At 45.3% G+C, this 21,696-nt stretch overlaps 1 protein-coding gene across 3 annotated transcripts in view; it reads right to left on the bottom strand.

Annotated features, from left to right (window-relative positions):
• The window catches only part of LOC115127490 (septin-9-like), a 197,642-nt gene that overhangs the window by 136,410 nt on the left and 39,536 nt on the right, over nucleotides 1-21,696 (bottom strand). Inside the window, exon 1 of one of the 3 annotated variants that reach the window (XM_065010506.1) lies at nucleotides 4,596-4,908. The exons of the other annotated variants lie outside the window; for them this stretch is intronic. Coding sequence (XP_064866578.1) covers nucleotides 4,596-4,650 — 55 coding nt within the window. The 5' untranslated portion in view covers nucleotides 4,651-4,908. Of the gene's footprint in view, nucleotides 1-4,595; nucleotides 4,909-21,696 lie in introns of those variants that run through there. 3 annotated transcript variants of the gene reach the window in all.

The following is a 21,696-nucleotide window of genomic DNA, read 5'->3' as shown; positions in this document are numbered from 1 at the left end:
TATAGAGCACAAACTCACATATTCAGACATTGGCTGGCCCTCGCTTCATACTCGTCGCCAAACCCACTGGCTCCAGGTCATCTACAAGTCTCTGCTAGGTAAAGCCCCGCCTTATCTCAGCTCACTGGTCATCATAGCCTCACCCACCCGTAGCACGCGCTCCAGCAGGTATATCTCACTGGTCACTCCCAAAGCCAATTCTTCCTTTGGCCGCTTCTCCTTCCAGTTCTCTGCTGCCAATGACTGGAACAAACTGCAAAAATCACTAAGCTGGAGACTCTTACCTCCCTCACTAGCTTTAAGCACCAGCTGTCAGAGCAGCTCACCGATCACTGCACCTGTACATAGCCCATCTGTAAATAGCCCATCCAATCTACCTCATCCCCATATTGTATTTATTTATTTATCTTGCTCCTTTGCACCCCAGGATCTCTACTTGCACATTCATCTTCTGCACATCTACCATTCCAGTGTTTAATTGCTATATTGTAATTACTTCGCCACCATGGCCTATTTATTGCCTTACCTCTCTTATCCTACCTCATTTGCACATGCTGTATATGGACTTTTCTACTGTATTATTGATTGTATGTATGTTTATTCCATGTGTAACTCTGTGTTGTTGTCTGTGTCAAACTGATTTGCTTTATCTTGGCCAGGTCGCAGTTGCAAATGAGAACTTGTTCTCAACTAGCCTACCTGGTTAAATAAAATAAAATAAGTAGAATACATTCTAATTCACAATGTCTGCCGCTTAGCAGACATTTTAATCCAAAGCAACATGCAGTCATGCATGCAAACATTTTCGTATGGGAGGCCACAGCGGGAATCCAACCGACCACCAATGGTCTACCAACTGAGTCACACCGGACCGCTTTTATCAAACAAAGCAGGACACACTAGTTTGAGCTGTGAACAGCTGAAGGCCCCAGTGGCCTGGTCAGTAGACCCAGAGTTGTGTCAGGATGAGGTCATAGCTGAGGTCATGTCATAGCTGAGGTCATCACCAGACTGTGGGAGCTCCCTGTCCTCTGAGTCTCCTACTAGCACCCTGTCCTCTGGGTCTCCTACTACCACAGCACCCTGTCCTCTGGGTCTCCTACTACCACAGCACCCTGTCCTCTGGGTCTCCTACTACCACAGCTCCCTGTCCTCTGAGTCTCCTACTACCACAGTACCCTGTCCTCTGAGTCTCCTACTACCACAGTACCCTGTCCTCTGAGTCTCCTACTACCACAGCTCCCTGTCCTCTGGGTCTCCTACTACCACAGCTCCCTGTCCTCTGGGTCTCCTACTACCACAGCTCCCTGTCCTCTGGGTCTCCTACTACCACAGCTCCCTGTCCTCTGGGTCTCCTACTACCACAGCACCCTGTCCTCTGGGTCTCCTACTACCACAGCTCCCTGTCCTCTGAGTCTCCTACTACCACAGTACCCTGTCCTCTGAGTCTCCTACTACCACAGTACCCTGTCCTCTGAGTCTCCTACTACCACATCACCCTGTCCTCTGAGTCTCCTACTATCACAGCACCCTGTCCTCTGAGTCTCCTACTACCACAGCACCCTGTCCTCTGATTCTCCTACTACCACAGCACCCTGTCCTCTCAGTCTCCTACTATCACAGCACCCTGTCCTCTGAGTCCCCTACTACCACAGTACCCTGTCCTCTGAGTCTCCTACTATCACAGCACCCTGTCCCCTGAGTCCCCTACTACCACAGCACCCTGTCCTCTCAGTCTCCTACTATCACAGCACCCTGTCCTCTGAGTCCCCTACTACCACAGTACCCTGTCCTCTGAGTCTCCTACTATCACAGCACCCTGTCCTCTGAGTCTCCTACTATCACAGCACCCTGTCCTCTGAGTCTCCTACTACCACAGCACCCTGTCCTCTGAGTCTCCTACTACCACAGCACCCTGTCCTCTGAGTCTCCTACTACCACAGCACCCTGTCCTCTGAGTCTCCTACTATCACAGCACCCTGTCCTCTGAGTCCCCTACTACCACAGTACCTGTCCTCTGAGTCCCCTACTACCACAGCACCCTGTCCTCTGAGTCTCCTACTACCACATCACCCTGTCCTCTGAGTCTCCTACTACCACAGCACCCTGTCCTCTGAGTCTCCTACTACCACAGCACCCTGTCCTCTGAGTCTCCTACTACCACAGCACCCTGTCCTCTGAGTCTCTTACTACCACAGCACCCTGTCCTCTGGGTCTCCTACTATCACAGCACCCTGTCCTCTGAGTCCCCTACTACCACATTACCCTGTCCTCTGAGTCTCCTACTACCACAGCACCCTGTCCTCTGAGTCTCCTACTATCACAGCACCCTGTCCTCTGAGTCCCCTACTACCACAGTACCCTGTCCTCTGAGTCCCCTACTACCACAGCACCCTGTCCTCTGAGTCTCCTACTACCACAGCACCCTGTCCTCTGAGTCTCCTACTACCACAGCACCCTGTCCTCTGAGTCTCCTACTACCACAGCACCCTGTCCTCTGAGTCTCTTACTACCACAGCACCCTGTCCTCTGGGTCTCCTACTATCACAGCACCCTGTCCTCTGATTCCCCTACTACCACAGCATCAGATAGTTACCATCATTTAGGTTTTCACTCCAACCCTAATCCAGCACATCTGATTCTTATAATTAACTGGTTGACGAACTGAACCAGTTTAGTTACAACTGGGGTTGGAGTGAAAACCTACAGGAGGATAGCTTTCCAGGAACAGGGTTGGAGAGCCTTGAGTTAGGATGACTGTATGGAAGAGTGACACATTTAACCTCATACAGTAGTGACAGTCAGAGACACCTCTCTTTCTATCTCTCCTTTGTGTTTATCACATCACAGACATCGGAGAGTGAAGCACACACACACACACACACACACACACACACACACACACACACACACACACACACACACACACACACACACACACACACACACACACACGTTCTGCATAATTGAGTTGTGACACAAAAGACAGTAGCTCATTAGCTTTGACAACAACAGAAAGAACAATGCTTTTAACACAGACTTATACAAGCACTTTGACAGCATTCCAGTCAGCATCTGACAGCTTTTCTTCACTCTCCTCATCATTTCTTCTCCTCTTCCTGTATTCCTTTCCTTCATCTCAACTATTGTTTGTGTTCAGTCTTTCTTCAGAAAGTGAAATCAGTATGCCACTGGTTGCAGCAGGCAGTTCCAGGAAGTGAGTAGTGAGCACATACCACTAGATACCTGGCGTTGACAGGGATCAGCTCTGGACAAGTGTGGATGCGTGCCTAATGGGCATGTGCTTGTGAAGTACGCAGGCAGACACGGACATGGGAGAGGTGTCAGCCTGTCAGTAAAGCCCACGGCTGGAGACGTACAGAGGATGGACGAGGCGCTGAGAGACGAAGAGAAGGAGGAGAAGGAGGAGAGGAGGAGAGGGATGACAGAGGGAATATGTGCCAGGGGCAGAGAGATGAAATGGGGAAGAAAGCCCCTAAAAAGGAGGGAGGGATGTAGGGAAAGAGAGAGGTGGAGACGGTGGTGGTAGGATGGGGGAGGGAGAAGAGAGCCAGGTGTTACTCTCACAGCCATGGTCAGTTGCTGAGTTTCTTCTAAAGGGATCTATCTCTTTCCCTCTCCTTCTCTCTTGCTAGGGGTGGAGGGAGGTTTCACTGGAGGTACTATTGTGTTTCCCCTGTATAAATAGTTTGATTTGATTTGTGTTTTTGTAGTGAGGATGTCTCAATAAAGAGCAGTAAAAAGTCAAGTTTCTCTCTCTCTCTCTCTCTCTCTCTCTGTTCTCTCTGTTCTCTCTCTCTCTCTCTCTCTCTCTCTCTCTCTCTCTCTCTCTCTCTCTCTCTCTCTGTTCCTCTCTCTCTCTCTCTCTCTCTCTCTCTGTTCCTCTCTCTCTCTCTCTCTCTCTCTGTTCCTCTCTCTCTCCTCTCTCTCTCTGTTCCTCTCTCTCTCTCTCTCTCTGTTCCTCTCTCTCTCTCTCTCTCTCTCTTCTCTCTCTCTCTCTGTTCCTCTCTCTCTCTCTCTCTCTGTTCCTCTCTCTCTCTCTCTCTCTTTCTCTCTCTCTCTCTGTTCCTCTCTCTCTCTCTCTCTCTCTGTTCCTCTCTCTCTCTCTCTCTCTGTTCCTCTCTCTCTCTCTCTCTCTCTTTCTCTCTCTCTCTCTGTTCCCCTGCCGGTCGTCCAGTGCCTTTAGAGAGCCTTATAAAGAGCTTCTAAATCAATAGCACACTGTGCTCTGAACTGAACACTCTCTCACACACCATATGCCCACATGACCTCCATGCTGACACACACGCAGCTCACAGCAGCTACAGAAAGAGAGTGAGAGAGAATAGTTGACCTGAAGAAGCAGTTGAAAAGTTGAAAAGGCAGCATTCCAAATGTAATGTTCCATTTCAATACCCACATTCAACATATTTAACTCTCAATGAAAAATACTCTCTATTTAAAAATATATATAATAGAAAGTTTGGATATGATGTGTCCTCATGCAGGACTGAAGATGTTCCCTAAAAGAGCAGTAAAGAAAAGGCAGAAAGACAGAAAAAGAGGAGAAGAAGAGTCCAAAAGAGAAGACTAACCTTCAAAGTCTGATAGGATTCCTTCCAAGTGAGCATTGACAGTGGAATCAGACATTTTGTGGTTGAATCTGAGGGAGCAGGAATCCCTTATTCCCAAGCAAGGCAAAGTCTCCCAGACGCTGTCTCCCGCTTTAAACAAATCCCAAATTAGGAGCCCATGCGGGGGTGGGGTGGGGTGGGGGGCAGACAGAGGTATCAGCTCACTAATCCAAGAGTCCCTTTTTTAAATCCACCAACTTTTTTCCTTCCTCTCTTCTCGTCCTCCTCCTCCCTCTTCCACTTTCAGAGCTGCTGTTGTTGCTGCAGAGCTTGGAATGAGAGAGCGATGACAACCCCCCACGCCCTCTCTCCAGTTCTCTCCCGCTCTCTCTTCCTCCCTCCTTCCCTCCCTCCCTACTCCTTCCCTTTCCCTCTCTTGCTTTTCTTCCAGTGGTCTCTGCCTGTATTTACTCCTGTGTTATTCCTGCTCGTGAAGATGTATCACAACCACTCTTCATTCACCAGTCACATGTGCACACACCCATGAGCAAAGACGATCACTCACACGTGTGCACATACTCATGGGTAGACTCACTTGTTTCATCTTCCACAAATATACACTAACTGTAAATATACACAACTTTGAAGCAATACAGATTCTCTGTATGCAATGCTGTGAGGAAAATAAAAACTGTTGATGGAAAAATACAGTGCCTTCAGAAAGTATTCAACACATTTTGTTGTGTAAAAAGTGGGATTCAAATGGATTTCATTGTCATTTTTTTGTCACCGATCTAAACAAAATACTCTGTAATGTCAAAGTGGAAGAAATCTAACATTTGTAAAAAATGTATTAAAAATAAAACACTGATATATCTTGATTAGATAAGTATTCAACCCCCTGAGTCAATACATGTTAGAATCACCTTTGTCAGCGATTACAGCTGTCAGTCTTTCTGGGTCACTCTCTGAGAGTTTTTATACAACGGGTGGGTCTAATCCTGAATGCTGATTGGTTAAAAGCGCATTCCAGCCGGTGTCTATTCCACAAGTTACCACCGGCAAAATCTATGACGTTAAAATGCCTATTTGCTCTGTTCCATCTGACTCTGCAATCCACTGTCTCATCAGCCCAGGAGGGAAGTTATTCATCTGACTCTACAATCCACTGTCTCATCAGCCCAGGCAGGGAAGTTATTCATCTGACTCTACAATCCACTGTCTCATCAGCCCAGGCAGGGAAGTTATCCATCTGACTCTGCAATCCACTATCTCATCAGCCCAGGAGGGAAGTTATTCATCTGACTCTGCAATCCACTGTCTCATCAGCCCAGGCAGGGAAGTTATCCATCTGACTCTGCAATCCACTGTCTCATCAGCCCAGGCAGGGAAGTTATTCATCTGACTCTGCAATCCACTGTCTCATCAGCCCAGGCAGGGAAGTTATCCATCTGACTCTGCAATCCACTGTCTCATCAGCCCAGGCAGGGAAGTTATTCATCTGACTCTACAATCCACTGTCTCATCAGCCCAGGCAGGGAAGTTATTCATCTGACTCTGCAATCCACTGTCTCATCAGCCCAGGCAGGGAAGTTATTCATCTGACTCTGCAATCCACTGTCTCATCAGCCCAGGCAGGGAAGTTATTCATCTGACTCTGCAATCCACTGTCTCTCATCTGACTCTGCAATCCACTGTCTCATCAGCCCAGGCAGGGAAGTTATTCATCTGACTCTACAATCCACTGTCTCATCAGCCCAGGCAGGGAAGTTATTCATCTGACTCTGCAATCCACTGTCTCATCAGCCCAGGCAGGGAAGTTATTCATCTGACTCTGCAATCCACTGTCTCATCAGCCCAGGCAGGGAAGTTATTCATCTGACTCTGCAATCCACTGTCTCATCAGCCCAGGCAGGGAAGTTATTCATCTGACTCTGCAATCCACTGTCTCATCAGCCCAGGAGGGAAGTTATTCATCTGACTTTGCAATCCACTGTCTCATCAGCCCAGGCAGGGAAGTTATTCATCTGACTCTGCAATCCACTGTCTCATCAGCCCAGGCAGGGAAGTTATTCATCTGACTCTGCAATCCACTGTCTCATCAGCCCAGGCAGGGAAGTTATTCATCTGACTCTACAATCCACTGTCTCATCAGCCCAGGCAGGGAAGTTATTCATCTGACTCTGCAATCCACTGTCTCATCAGCCCAGGCAGGGAAGTTATTCATCTGACTCTACAATCCACTGTCTCATCAGCCCAGGCAGGGAAGTTATTCATCTGACTCTACAATCCACTGTCTCATCAGCCCAGGCAGGGAAGTTATTCATCTGACTCTACAATCCACTGTCTCATCAGCCCAGGCAGGGAAGTTATTCACTTGATCTCCTGTAAAAAGCATCTAGTCATGATCTCACATTTCTTTTAGACTAACATTTAGTTTTCAACAGAGGAGATTTGTATAAACCTTACTGTCTGTCTCTCCGACATATGTAACATTGTTTCAATATTCAAATTCGATCTCCAACTGTCCCATAGTAATAAATGTGTAGGGGTCGGGAGTCGGGACGAGAGAGACAGGCAGCGTTCTCAGCCAAATGAAATCATGAATCAGCTGGCATCATTTTTATGGATATATACAAAGAAATGTCAATTGAAAAAAGGTAAAATGAAACAAAGTGTAGCTACTTTGCAGTCTTTCCAGCTTCAGTTTGGAGTTATTGTGTTAGCTGTGTTGTTGTCTAGCTCCTCTAAACAACAGTGTCCTAACGAGAGAGCACATTTTCTATGCCAGGCGAAATCGTGCCTCATTAGCTCCTTGTTAAGGATGTATCCAAATACATGTCACTAGAAAACAGCTTAAACAAATGCAGCTACTGTTGTTATTATTTGCACTGTTTGACGTGACTGTAAGTTAGCCATAATTGGCTAGCTAGCAAGCAAGGTAAAAGAATGTTGCAGCCAGAATGGCAATGGAACATTTAGACTGAACGACTGGGTCGTGTCCACAAATACAGAACCAAAAGACTGAACGACTGGGTCGTGTCCACAAATACAGAACCAAAAGACTGAACGACTGGGTCGTGTCCACAAACACAGAACCAAAAGACTGAACGACTGGGTCGTGTCCACAAATACAGAACCAAAAGACTGAACGACTGGGTCGTGTCCATAAATACAGAACCAAAAGACTGAACGACTGGGTCGTGTCCACAAATACAGAACCAAAAGACTGAACGACTGGGTCGTGTCCACAAATACAGAACCAAAAGACTGAACGACTGGGTCGTGTCCATAAATACAGAACCAAAAGACTGAACGACTGGGTCGTGTCCACAAATATAGAACCAAAAGACTGAACGACTGGGTCGTGTCCATAAATACAGAACCAAAAGACTGAACGACTGGGTCGTGTCCATAAATACAGAACCAAAAGACTGAACGACTGGGTCGTGTCCACAAATACAGAACCAAAAGACTAAACGACTAGGTCGTGTCCACAAATACAGAACCAAAAGACTGAACGACTGGGTCGTGTCCACAAATACAGAACCAAAAGACTGAACGACTGGGTCGTGTCCATAAATACAGAACCAAAAGACTGAACGACTGGGTCGTGTCCACAAATACAGAACCAAAAGACTGAACGACTGGGTCGTGTCCACAAATACAGAACCAAAAGACTGAACGACTGGGTCGTGTCCACAAATACAGAACCAAAAGACTGAACGACTGGGTCGTGTCCATAAATACAGAACCAAAAGACTGAACGACTGGGTCGTGTCCACAAATACAGAACCAAAAGACTGAACGACTGGGTCGTGTCCACAAATACAGAACCAAAAGACTGAACGACTGGGTCGTGTCCACAAATACAGAACCAAAAGACTGAACGACTGGGTCGTGTCCATAAATACAGAACCAAAAGACTGAACGACTGGGTCGTGTCCACAAATACAGAACCAAAAGATTGAACGACTGGGTCGTGTCCACAAATACAGAACCAAAAGACTGAACGACTGGGTCGTGTCCACAAATACAGAACCAAAAGACTGAACGACTGGGTCGTGTCCACAAATACAGAACCAAAAGACTGAACGACTGGGTCGTGTCCACAAATACAGAACCAAAAGACTGAACGACTGGGTCGTGTCCACAAATACAGAACCAAAAGACTGAACGACTGGGTCGTGTCCACAAATACAGAACCAAAAGACTGAACGACTGGGTCGTGTCCACAAATACAGAACCAAAGACTGAACGACTAGGTCGCGTCTCTGGCAACCAAACCAATAGAACGAACGACCAGCTTGGGTAGCAACCCTAGATTTGTTTCGCGACTATATCCTGTGGAACGATGAAATAGTATGAATAAATTCATCAAAATAACATTTTTAATGAAAATATGTCAATCATTATTTGAATATGTTGGTAACCCGTTGTATAAAAGTGATAATGCCCTAGAAGCCGGAGTTTGGAGGAGATATTGACAAGGTTTGCTGACCCTCGACTTGGTCTCGGGCCTAACAACACCCGTGCCAATATCTCCTCCAAACCCCGGCTTCTCTGGCATTATCACTTATTCTACACCTGCATTGTGCAACATTTGCCCATTATTCTTTATAAAATTCTTCAAACTCTGTCAAATTGGTTGTTGATCATTGTTAGACAACCGTTTTCAGGTCTTGCCATATATTATCAAACAGATTTAAGTCAAAGTGCAACTCGGCCACTCATTCCCTGTCTTGGGAAGCAACTCCAGTGTAGATTTGACCTTGTGTTTTAGGTTATTGTCCTGCTGACAAGTTTTCCTCTAGGATTTTGCCTGTGTTTAGTTCTATTACGTATTTTTTTATACTGAAAAACTCCCCATAGCATACCCATAACAGCCACCACTATGCATGAAAATATGGAGAGTGGTACTCAATAACTGGTACTCAGTAATGTGTTGTATTGGATTTGCACCAAACATAAAACGTTGTATTCAGGACAAAAAGTTATTTGATTTGCCACATTTTTAGCAGTGTTACTTTTTGTGCCTTGTTGCAAACAGCATGTATATTTTGGAATATTTTTATTCTGTACAGGCTTCTTTCTTTTCACTCTGTCATTTATGTTCGTATTGTGGAGTAACGACAATGTTGTTGATCCATCCTCAGTTTTCTCTTATCACAGCCATTAAACTGTAAAACTGTTTTAAAGTCACCATTTGCCTCATGATGAAATCCCTGAGCGGTTTCCTTCTTCTCCAGCAACTGAGAACGCCCGTATCTTTGTAGTGACTGACTGTATTGATATACCATCCAGAGTGTAATTAATAACTTCCCCATGCTCTTTTTTTTCCTCCTTTATTTAACCAGGTAGGCTAGTTGAGAACAAGTTCTCTGGGGCAGCAGGGTAGCCTAGTGGTTAGAGCATTGGACTAGTAACCGAAAGGTTGCAAGTTCAAATCCCTGCGCTGACAAGGTACAAAATCTGTCGTTCTGCCCTTGAACAGGCAGTTAACCCACTGTTCCTAGGCCGTCATTGAAAATAAGAATTTGTTCTTAACTGACTTGCCTAGTAAAATAAAGGTTAAAAAAAATAAATACAAAAAATGTGCAACTGCGACCTGGCCTAGATAAAGCATAGCAGTTCGACACATACAACAACACATGGAATAAACAAGTCAATAATACAGTAGAAAAAAGAAAACAAAAAGTCTATATACAGTGAGTGCAAATGAGGTAAGTTAAGGGGGTAAGGCAATAAATAGGCCATGGTGGCAAAGTAATTACAATATAGAAATTAAACACTGGAATGGTAGATGTGCAGAAGATGAATGTGCAAGTAGAGATCCTGGGGTGCAAAGGAGCAAGATAAACAAATTAATACTGTATGAGGATGAGGTAGGTAGATAGATGGGCTGTTTACAGATGGGCTATGTACAGGTGCAGTAAGCTGCTTTGACAGGTGCTGCTTAAAGCTATTGAGGGAGATATGAGTGATTTTTGCAGTTCATTCCAGTCATTGGCAGCAGAGAACTCGAAGGAAAGGCGGCCAAAGTAGGAATTGGCTTTGGGGGTGACAAGTGAGATATGCCTGCTGGAGCGAGTGCTACGAGTGGGTGCTGCTATGGTGACCAGTGAGCTGAGATAAGGCGGGGCTTTACCTAGCAGAGACTTGTAGATGACCTGGAGCCAGTGGGTTTGGCGATGAGTATGAAGCGAGGGCCAGCCAACGAGAGCATACAGGTCGCAATGGTGGGTAGTATATATGGGGCTTTGGTGACAAAACTGATGGCACTGTGATAGACTGCATCCAATATGTTGAGTAGAGTGTTGGAGGCTATTTTATAGATGACATCACCGAAGTCGAGGATCGGTAGGATGGTCAGTTTTACGAGGGTCTGTTTGGCAGCATGAGTGAAGGATGCTTGTTGTGAAATAGGAAGCAGATTCTAGATTTAATTTTGAATTGGAGATGCTTGATGTGAGTCTGGAAGGAGAGTTTACAGTCTAACCAGACACCTAGGTATCTGTAGTTATCCACATATTCTAAGTTGGAGCCGTCCAGAGTAGTGATTCATCTGTGTTTGAAATTCACTGCTCAACTGTGGGACCTTACATATTATTGTAATTGTATGTGTGTGGTACAGAGATGAGGAAGCAAGGGTACATCCTCTCTGTCAGAGTGGGAGTGTGTTAGTGTGTGTGAGGGTACATCCTCTCTGTCAGAGTGGGAGTGTGTTAGTGTGTATGAGGGTACATCCTCTCTGTCAGAGTGGGAGTGTGTTAGTGTGTATGAGGGTACATCCTCTCTGTCAGAGTGGGAGTGTGTTAGTGTGTGTGAGGGTACATCCTCTCTGTCAGAGTGGGAGTGTGTTAGTGTGTATGAGGGTCATCCTCTCTGTCAGAGTGGGAGTGTGTTAGTGTGTATGAGGGTACATCCTCTCTGTCAGAGCGGGAGTGTGTTAGTGTGTGGGAGTGAGGTGTACATCCTCTCTGTCAGAGTGGGAGTGTGTTAGTGTGTATGAGGGTGTCAGAGTGGGAGTGTGTTAGTGTGTATGATCCTCTCTGTCAGAGTGGGAGTGTGTTAGTGTGTTAGTGTGTATGAGGGTACATCCTCTCTGTCAGAGTGGGAGTGTGTTAGTGTGTCATGAGGGTACATCCTCTCTGTGGAGTGGGAGTGTGTTAGTGTGTATGGGTACATCCTCTCTGTCAGAGTGGGAGTGTGTTAGTGTGTATGAGGGTACATCCTCTCTGTCAGAGTGGGAGTGTGTTAGTGTGTATGAGGGTACATCCTCTCTGTCAGAGTGGGAGTGTGTTAGTGTGTATGAGGGTACATCCTCTCTGTCAGAGTGGGAGTGTGTTAGTGTGTATGAGGGTACATCCTCTCTGTCAGAGTGGGAGTGTGTTAGTGTGTATGAGGGTACATCCTCTCTGTCAGAGTGGGAGTGTGTTAGTGTGTATGAGGGTACATCCTCTCTGTCAGAGTGGGAGTGTGTTAGTGTGTATAAGGGTCATCCTCTCTGTCAGAGTGGGAGTGTGTTAGTGTGTATAAGGGTACATCCTCTCTGTCAGAGTGGGAGTGTGTTAGTGTGTATAAGGGTCATCCTCTCTGTCGGAGTGGGAGTGTGTTAGTGTGTGTTAAGGTACATCCTCTCTGTCAGAGCGGGAGTGTGTTAGTGTGTATAAGGGTACATCCTCTCTGTCAGAGTGGGAGTGTGTTAGTGTGTATGAGGGTACATCCTCTCTGTCAGAGTGGGAGTGTGTTAGTGTGTATGAGGGTACATCCTCTCTGTCAGAGTGGGAGTGTGTTAGTGTGTATGAGGGTACATCCTCTCTGTCAGAGTGGGAGTGTGTTAGTGTGTATGAGGGTACATCCTCTCTGTCAGAGTGGGAGTGTGTTAGTGTGTATGAGGGTACATCCTCTCTGTCAGAGTGGGAGTGTGTTAGTGTGTGTTAAGGTACATCCTCTCTGTCAGAGTGGGAGTGTGTTAGTGTGTATGAGGGTGTCAGAGTGGGAGTGTGTTAGTGTGTTAGTGTGTATGAGGGTACATCCTCTCTGTCAGTGGGAGTGTGTTAGTGTGTATGAGGGTACATCCTCTCTGTCAGAGTGGGAGTGTGTTAGTGTGTGTTAAGGTACATCCTCTCTGTCAGAGTGGGAGTGTGTTAGTGTGTATGAAGGTACATCCTCTCTGTCAGAGTGGGAGTGTGTTAGTGTGTATGAGGGTACATCCTCTCTGTCAGAGTGGGAGTGTGTTAGTGTGTGTTAAGGTACATCCTCTCTGTCAGAGTGGGAGTGTGTTAGTGTGTATGAGGGTACATCCTCTCTGTCAGAGTGGGAGTGTGTTAGTGTGGGTATCCTCTCTGTCAGAGTGGGAGTGTGTTAGTGTGTGTTAAGGTACATCCTCTCTGTCAGAGTGGGAGTGTGTTAGTGTGTGTGTTGGGAGTGTGTTAGTGTGTTAAGGTACATCCTCTCTGTCAGAGCGGGAGTGTGTTAGTGTGTATGAGGGTCATCCTCTCTGTCAGAGTGGGAGTGTGTTAGTGTGTATGAGGGTACATCCTCTCTGTCAGAGTGGGAGTGTGTTAGTGTGTGTGAAGGTACATCCTCTCTGTCAGAGTGGGAGTGTGTTAGTGTGTATAAGGGTCATCCTCTCTGTCGGAGTGGGAGTGTGTTAGTGTGTGTTAAGGTACATCCTCTCTGTCAGAGTGGGAGTGTGTTAGTGTGTATAAGGGTCATCCTCTCTGTCGGAGTGGGAGTGTGTTAGTGTGTGTTAAGGTACATCCTCTCTGTCGGAGTGGGAGTGTGTTTGAGTTTGAGTTTATTTTATTTTTACAGGGACAGTGCACATTAATAACGTTTCAGTAAAAGTGCCGTTTTAGCCAGACGGCCCATTTTCAACCGCAGTCCCTGGGCAGGTTATTAAAAACAATTACAATATAGACAATCATTGAGCAGTGAGCACACGCCGAGCAACATAGGACAAGCAATACATAGCATACAGACAGAGCAACATAGGACAAGCAAGACATAGCATACAGACAGAGCAACATAGGACAAGCAAGACATAGCATACAGACAGAGCAACATAGGACAAGCAAGACATAGCATACAGACAGAGCAACATAGGACAAGCAAGACATAGCATACAGACAGAGCAACATAGGACAAGCAAGACATAGCATACAGACAGAGCAACATAGGACAAGCAAGACATAGCATACAGACAGAGCAACATAGGACAAGCAAGACGTAGCATACAGACAGAGCAACATAGGACAAGCAAGACGTAGCATACATACAGAGCAACATAGGACAAGCAAGACATAGCATACAGACAGAGCAACATAAGACAAGCAAGACATAGCATATAGACAGAGCAACATAGGACAAGCAAGACGTAGCATACAGACAGAGCAACATAGGACAAGCAAGACGTAGCATACAGACAGAGCAACATAGGACAAGCAAGATGTAGCATACAGACAGAGCAACATAGGACAAGCAAGACATAGCATACAGACAGAGCAACATAGGACAAGCAAGACGTAGCATACAGACAGAGCAACATAGAACAAAAAATAGCAAGACAAAATTCATAAAAGCAACAAAGTGTTTCCACACCTCACAAGCTACAGACAACAGACAACATGGAAAGCGGAAATACACAGCTAGGGATTATGATCACAAATCTGATTGACCGTTTAGCCATGTATTCATACATTTTGTGAAAGTGTGATAGGTGGTGCAGTTATGTGTGTCTGATGGCAGTGTATTCCAGACATGGGAAGCTCTCACAGAGAATGCAGATTTACTAAAGGTGCTTTTCCTTAGGGGAACTATACAGTCACCTCTCATGGCAGACCTTGTGGATCTGCAGCCATATGTTTGGGTTTTCTGTTTAACAAAAATACTGAGTGGAGGGGGAGCCAGGCCATTTAGGATCTTGAATACAAGACATGCGTCGGTGTATTGCACAAGATTTTCCCAACTCAGGAGCTCATGCTTTCTAAGGATGTGACAATGATGATGGCTATTGGGCTTCCTATCAAGCACTTTGAGAGCCTGTTTGTAGACAGACTGAATAGGTTTTAATGTTGTACAGCAAGCTTGGGCCCAACTAGTCAAGCAGTATGTTAAGTGGGGGAGTATCATAGATTTGAAGTACAGTTTTGCTACCTCTGTAGTCAAACAATTTAGTATAAATCTGAAATTAGCTAGGTTGAATTTGGATATCTGAATGACCTTTTTCAAATGCTTTTTAAAAGAGAGGTTGGAATCAAGTATGACGCCAAGGTACTTAGTTAGTGTGTGTGTGTCGCTTGTGGCAAAGAGTCAAAGAAAGAATGATCAACTACTATAGATGTTAGAAGATAGGAAGATAGAAGGTACCGCTAAAACTTTACATTCAGGCTATTTAAAAAATTTAAAAACATTTCAATAAACCTAATTATAATATAACACATAATACATATTGCAAAAATGTACCTCAGTACGCTAATGACAGAATGCGGAATATGTATTATGTATGTGGCTGTATGAGAAGTGTACAATGTTTATGACAGGGGTGCAATGTACGTATTATGTTGGGCGTGTCATGACCAGTGTCTATTTTCTATACAGCAGTACTGTGTGTCTGAGACTATTTCCCCCTCGGGACACTAAAGTTCATCCTATCCTAATGAATATGTCAGTTACTTCCTGTTGCATGCATTGTTCTGGATTAGTAACATCCTGAGTGAGTACGACCTCAGCATTCAAAAACCTCTTTCTATATTTACAACCTGTTTCCAGTGAAAAGAGATGAAGTTGAATTTAACAAGGACAATCTTGTCCAGCAGTGAGACTAAGCTGTATTTCAGAATAGGAGTATATCTGATCATATCTGAGTGTGTTGTGTTCTCAGTGGAAACCTGTCAACACCAATAAACACTGTAGTTAATGGCTCAAACTGTCTCAAAGTTACAACAGCAGCATTCCTCCTGCAGAGATACGCACGCACGCACGCACACACACACACACACACACACACACACACACACAAAGCTCTATCAGTAATGAGACACTTCATCCACCAGATGTCAGTGTTCTATCTATAAAACTAGGGCTGTTGCACCAACAGTGACAGAAGTTGTGGCCCAATATGTGTAACTAGATAGTCATGGAGACATGTGGAGAATCACTCTGTAGACCTTCTGGCTGTGACACACCCTCCTCCACACTCTACTCTTCTGCCACATGTCTCACATTCCCTGGCACACACACACACCACAACTCCAAACACAACAAACACAAGCTCCAAGCCCACCGTGGGGCTGGAACATACCCACTCCTGTCCCCATCCCCTTTAGGCAGCAGTTGACAGAGAGGGCTGTCTTTACTAACAGGATGATATGGATCACATATCTATCAAGGTTGTTGTGCTGCCAAACATAACCACACACATACAATCCCATATGGGATTTAAAGGAGAAATCCTTTGGTGTGGTTATGTGTCCTGTACAGGTCATGCCAGTACCATACACCATTTAGCAGACACTATCCTCTTACAGTCATGCATACATGTTTTATATGGGTGGTCCCCCACGGGAATCAAACCCACAACCCTTGGCCTTGCAAGTACCATACACTACCAACTATGTCACACAGGAGGGCAACAGAGAACTCTGTAAAGTCTGGTGCTGGTCCCTCGGGTCATTAAAAGCCAGCACAGATACAGCTGAGGTCTATTAACCTTCTCACTGTACCCCTGGGTTACATTACCATCTCAGGTGGCTCTATGTACCAGTGGATACTGACTATGACCTGACCATCCCACCCCAACCCTCCCTCTAACCCACTGACCTGACCATCCCAACCCTCCCTCTAACCCACTGACCTGACCATCCCAACCCTCCCTCTAACCTACTGACCTGACCGTCCCAACCCTCCCTCTAACCTACTGACCTGACCATCCCAACCCTCCCTCTAACCTACTGACCTGACCGTCCCAACCCTCCCTCTAACCTACTGACCTGACCATCCCAACCCTCCCTCTAACCTACTGACCTGACCATCCCAACCCTCCCTCTAACCTACTGACCTGACCATCCAAACCCTCCCTCTAACCCACTGACCTGACCTGACCATCCCACCCCAACCCTCACTCTATCCCAAAGGGTGAGGCGATGTCGTACTGATCTGAAGTCAGTTTTGCTTCAACGTGTCACTGATGTTTGGTGACACATTGAAAGTACAGTGAGCTGATCCTAGAACAGAAAATATTAGTCAAATGCCACTTTGATCCCGAGGCTTAAAAAATGGTCAATGGGAGTGTACTGTACAGTGCATTCAAAAGGTATTCAGACACCCTTCCCTTTTTCCACATTTTGTTATGTTACAGCCTTATTCAAAATTCATAATGACAAAGAGAAAACAGGTTTTTAGAAAAAAACTGAAATATCTTATTTAAACAAGTATTCAGACCCTTTGCTATAAGACTCGAAATTGAGCTCAGGTGTATCCTTTTTCATTTGATAGTCCTTGAGATGTTTTAACAACTTGATTGCAGTCCACCTGTGGTAAATTCAATTGATTGGACATTTGGAAAGGCACACACTTGTCTATATAAGTCCCCAGTTGAAAGTGCATGTCAGAGCAAAAACCAAGCCAACACATTTCTGCAGCTTTGAAGGTCCCCAAGAACACAGTGGGCTCCATCATTCTTAAATGGAAGAAGTTTGGAACCACCAAGACTCTTCCTAGAGCTGTCCGCCCAGACAAATTGAGCAATCGAGGGAGAAGGGCATTCGTCAGGAAGGTGACCTAGAACCTGATGGTCACTCTGACAGAGCTCCATAGTTCCTCTGTGGAGATGGGAGAACCTTCCAGAAGGACAACCATCTCTGCAGCACTCCACCAATCATGCCTTTATGGTAGAGTGGCCAGACGGAAGCCATACTTCAGTATACATGACAGCCTGCTTGGAGTTTGCCAAAAGCACCTAAAGGACTCTCAGACCATTAGAAACAACATTCTCTGGCTGATGAAACCAAGATTGAACTCTTTGGCCTGCCAAGCATCACATCTGGAGGAAACCTGGCACCATCCCTACAGTGAAGCATGGTGGTGGAAGCATCTTGCTGTGCGGATGTTTTTCAGCGGCGGGGACTGTGAGACTAGTCAGGATCGAGGCAAAAATGTCTAAAAACCTGTTTTTGCTTTGTCATTATGGGGTATTGTGTGTGGGGGGAAAAACTATTTAATACATTTTAGAATAAGGTTGGAACATAACAAAATGTGTGAAAAGTCAAGGGGTCTGAATACTTTCTGAATGCACGTGTTGTGTTTTACTCTGTACTGTAGAGTTTTATAGATTGCCAGTTGGTGTGAATGTTATAATGTTATAGACAGCCTCAAGAATCTGGGACACGTGTCTGTCTATAGGAAATGTTTAGAACAGTAACAAACGTCAAGCCATACTAGGTTTCTATTCTCTCTCTCTCTCTCTCTCTCTCTCTCTCTCTCTCTCTTGGCATGGGAAATGTATGTTTACATTGCCAAAGCAAGTGAAATAGATAAACAAAAAGTGAAATAAACTATAACAAATGTACAGTAAACATTACACTTACAAAAGAATAAAGACATTTCAAATGTCATATTATGTATATATATATATACAGTGTTGTAATGATGTGCAAATAGTTAAAGTACGAAAGGGAAAATAAACATAAACATAAATATTTTTCTCTCTCTCTGTCTCGCTCTCAGTCTCTCTTTCTCTCTCTCTCCGTCTCTCTCTCTTTCTGATCACACCTCACACACAACGCTGTGTATGTACTCTGGACTCCACTCGTTGGTTACCGTGGTGCTACAGAGCTCTGTTTACATGACAACCCATATTAATCAGGTCTACAGTACCTGTCTGAGGCTGCTGCTGCAGAGAGGGGGAGGGAGAATGGAGAGGAGGAAGAGGAAGAGGAAGACATAGGTGTGCCAGTTCTCTACCACAATGTAAACACATGGTTCCCATGCCAATAAAGCCATTTGAATTTAATTGAAAAAGAGAGAGAGAGAGAGCAAGATATATATACATAAAAGAGAGAGAGGAAATCCCAAACATGGTTTTGATAGGAAAAGAATAGGGGTGAGAGTTCATCCTGTAGTGAGCTTGTGAGTCGCAGCCCAGCATTACTATGACTAATGGCATCAGCAGCTTTTAGAAACAGAACCAGACCAGTCTACTCCCTACAGTACAGAATAGAATCATACCAGTCTACTCCCTACAGTACAGAATAGAACCAGACCAGTCTACTCCCTACAGTACAGAATAGAATCATACCAGTCTACTCCCTACAGTACAGAATAGAACCAGACCAGTCTACTCCCTACAGTACAGAATAGAACCAGACCAGTCTACTCCATACAGTACAGAATAGAACCAGACCAGTCTACTCCCTACAGTACAGAATAGAACCAGACCAGTCTACTCCCTACAGTTACAGAATAGAACCAGACCAGTCTACTCCCTACAGTACAGAATAGAACCAGACCAGTCTGTCTACTCCCTACAGTTACAGAATAGAACCAGACCAGTCTACTCCCTACAGTACAGAATAGAACCAGACCAGTCTGTCTACTCCCTACAGTTACAGAATAGAACCAGACCAGTCTACTCCCTACAGTACAGAATAGAACCAGACCAGTCTGTCTACTCCCTACAGTTACAGAATAGAACCAGACCAGTCTACTAGGAACTTTGATTATTGAGAATGTGTGTGAGTGTGTGGAATACAGAGTAAAATAGGCCAATTGGGCACTATAGAATGTGCAGGACCTGACTCAGCCAGCCACGCCCTGTGGGTTTAACATGGAACATTCACTCACACAAACAGGCACGCAAGCACACACACACATATACATACAAGCAGCTGTGGTCACAGCTGTCCTTAAGCAAATGCATAGCAAGAGGTTAGGGCTTACAAAGGACACTTTAATCACAAACACCTGTTGGAAAGAGGTGCCCTCATACAGTGTACAGTCACACAAAGCCTTGGTAGTGGGTACTGGGTGCATGGTATTATGGTGGGTGTGTGTGTGTGTGTGTGTGTGTGTGTGTGTGTGTGTGTGTGTGTGTGTGTGTGTGTGTGTGTGTGTGTGTGTGTGTGTGTGTGTGTGTGTGTGTGTGTGTGTCTAGTTAGCCCCCTCACACATGGGGATGGAATGACTCAATAAATAGACAGAGCAGCTGTCCTCCATCAGGAATAGATCTTTCTTTTTCTTTCTTTCTTTCTTTCTTTCTTTCTTTCTTTCTTTCTTTCTTTCTGTCTTTCTTTCTTTCTTTCTGTATCTCCTCCTTTCGTCATCCTCCATCTCTCTCTCTCTTCAATAATACTATCTTTATCATGTTAACAAACTAGCATTATAATCACAAACCCCAATCAGCTTCACAGCAGCTACACAGCCATGTTTCCATGGTAACCCAGGCAAAACACCAGACACAGAGTACAAGGAAGTATCTCTGACCAGTTTCATCCAATAACACAAGCCGAAATCTGCCTAGGCAGAGATACTGAAGAATCGACAGATACTCAGCTACAGACCAGTGTGTCAGTCTGTCCCCTTTAAAAACACCACAGACCCCAGAGTTGCCCCTACTACCGCTCTGAGCTTCTCTTATTACACACGATCCATCATCATTGAAAGAAATGGGCAAAAGCCAGTGTAATGGAAAACAACAGTTTTACCACAGTTCCTCCACAGAGGAGAGTGCCTGAAACTCAACATCACCACCTTGTGGTGATCCATTTTTGGATACCGTCCAGTCCAACCCAAACAGCATTAATGTTATATTTAAGCAGCAAACCAAAGAGCATATTCCAAGAAGTTATGCACTGCAACAACAGAGTTCATATTGTTGTGTGTTCTGTATGGATACTGTAGTAAGATGATATAGCAGCCTGTTTCTCTCTATTGAGAGGGAAGCGACTGGGAGAGGTTAAGGGAGAGCTTTTTTTAATTAAAGTTTTTACATATTTTTATTTATTTATTTATTTTACTAGGAAAGTCAGTTAAAAACACATATTTACAATGACAGCCTAGGAACAGTGTGTTAACTGCCTTGTTCAGGGGAAGAACAACAGATTTTTACCTCGTCACCTTGGGGATTTGATCTAGAAACCTTTCAGTTACTGGCCCAACACTCTAACCACTAGGCTACCTGCCGCCCCAAGGTTAAGGGATGGCTGGAGGCTGTTCAGTAGAGGTTAGGGGATGGGTGGAGGCTGTTCACTAGAGGTTAGGGGATGTCTGGAGGCTGTTCAGTAGAGGTTAGGGGATGGCTGGGAGCTATTCACTAGAGGTTAGGGGATGGCTGGAGGCTGTTCACTAGAGGTTAGGGGATGGCTGGAGGCTGTTCAGTAGAGGTTAGGGGATGGCTGGAGGCTGTTCACTAGAGGTTAGGGGATGTCTGGAGGCTGATCAGTAGAGGTTAAGGGATGGCTGGGAGCTATTCACTAGAGGTTAGGGGATGGCTGGAGGCTGTTCAGTAGAGGTTAGGGGATGGCTGGAGGCTGTTCAGTAGAGGTTAGGGGATGGCTTGAGGCTGTTCGGTAGAGGTTAAGGGATGGCTGGAGGCTGTTCAGTAGAGGTTAGGGGATGGCTGGAGGCTGTTCAGTAGAGGTTAAGGGATGGCTGGTGGCTGTTCAGCAGAGGTTAGGGGATGGCTGGAGGCTGTTCAGTAGAGGTTAGGGGATGGCTGGAGGCTGTTCAGTAGATATTAGGGGATGGCTGGAGGCTGTTCAGTAGAGATTAGGGGATGGCTGGAGGCTGTTCAGTAGATATTAGGGGATGGCTGGAGGCTGTTCAGTAGAGATTAGGGGATGGCTTCACTATGTTAGTCGTGTGTCTTAGAAAGGTCTCAGTCAGGTCACTGTGTGAGTGTCACAGTTATTAACTGTTCATCAGCTGTTATCATCATGCTGAATACAGCATCTGCTGTACATGTCCCTCTATAGTGACAGTTATCAGTTGTTATCATCATGCTGAATACAGCATCTGCTGTACATGTCCCTCTATAGTGACAGTTATCAGTTGTTATCATCATGCTGAATACAGCATCTGCTGTACATGTCCCTCTATAGTGACAGTTATCAGCTGTTAT

Source organism: Oncorhynchus nerka, linkage group LG26 (genome assembly GCF_034236695.1).
Source record: "Oncorhynchus nerka isolate Pitt River linkage group LG26, Oner_Uvic_2.0, whole genome shotgun sequence".
Taxonomy (NCBI): Eukaryota; Metazoa; Chordata; class Actinopteri; order Salmoniformes; family Salmonidae; genus Oncorhynchus; species Oncorhynchus nerka.
This window is presented reverse-complemented; position numbering and strand designations above follow the sequence as displayed.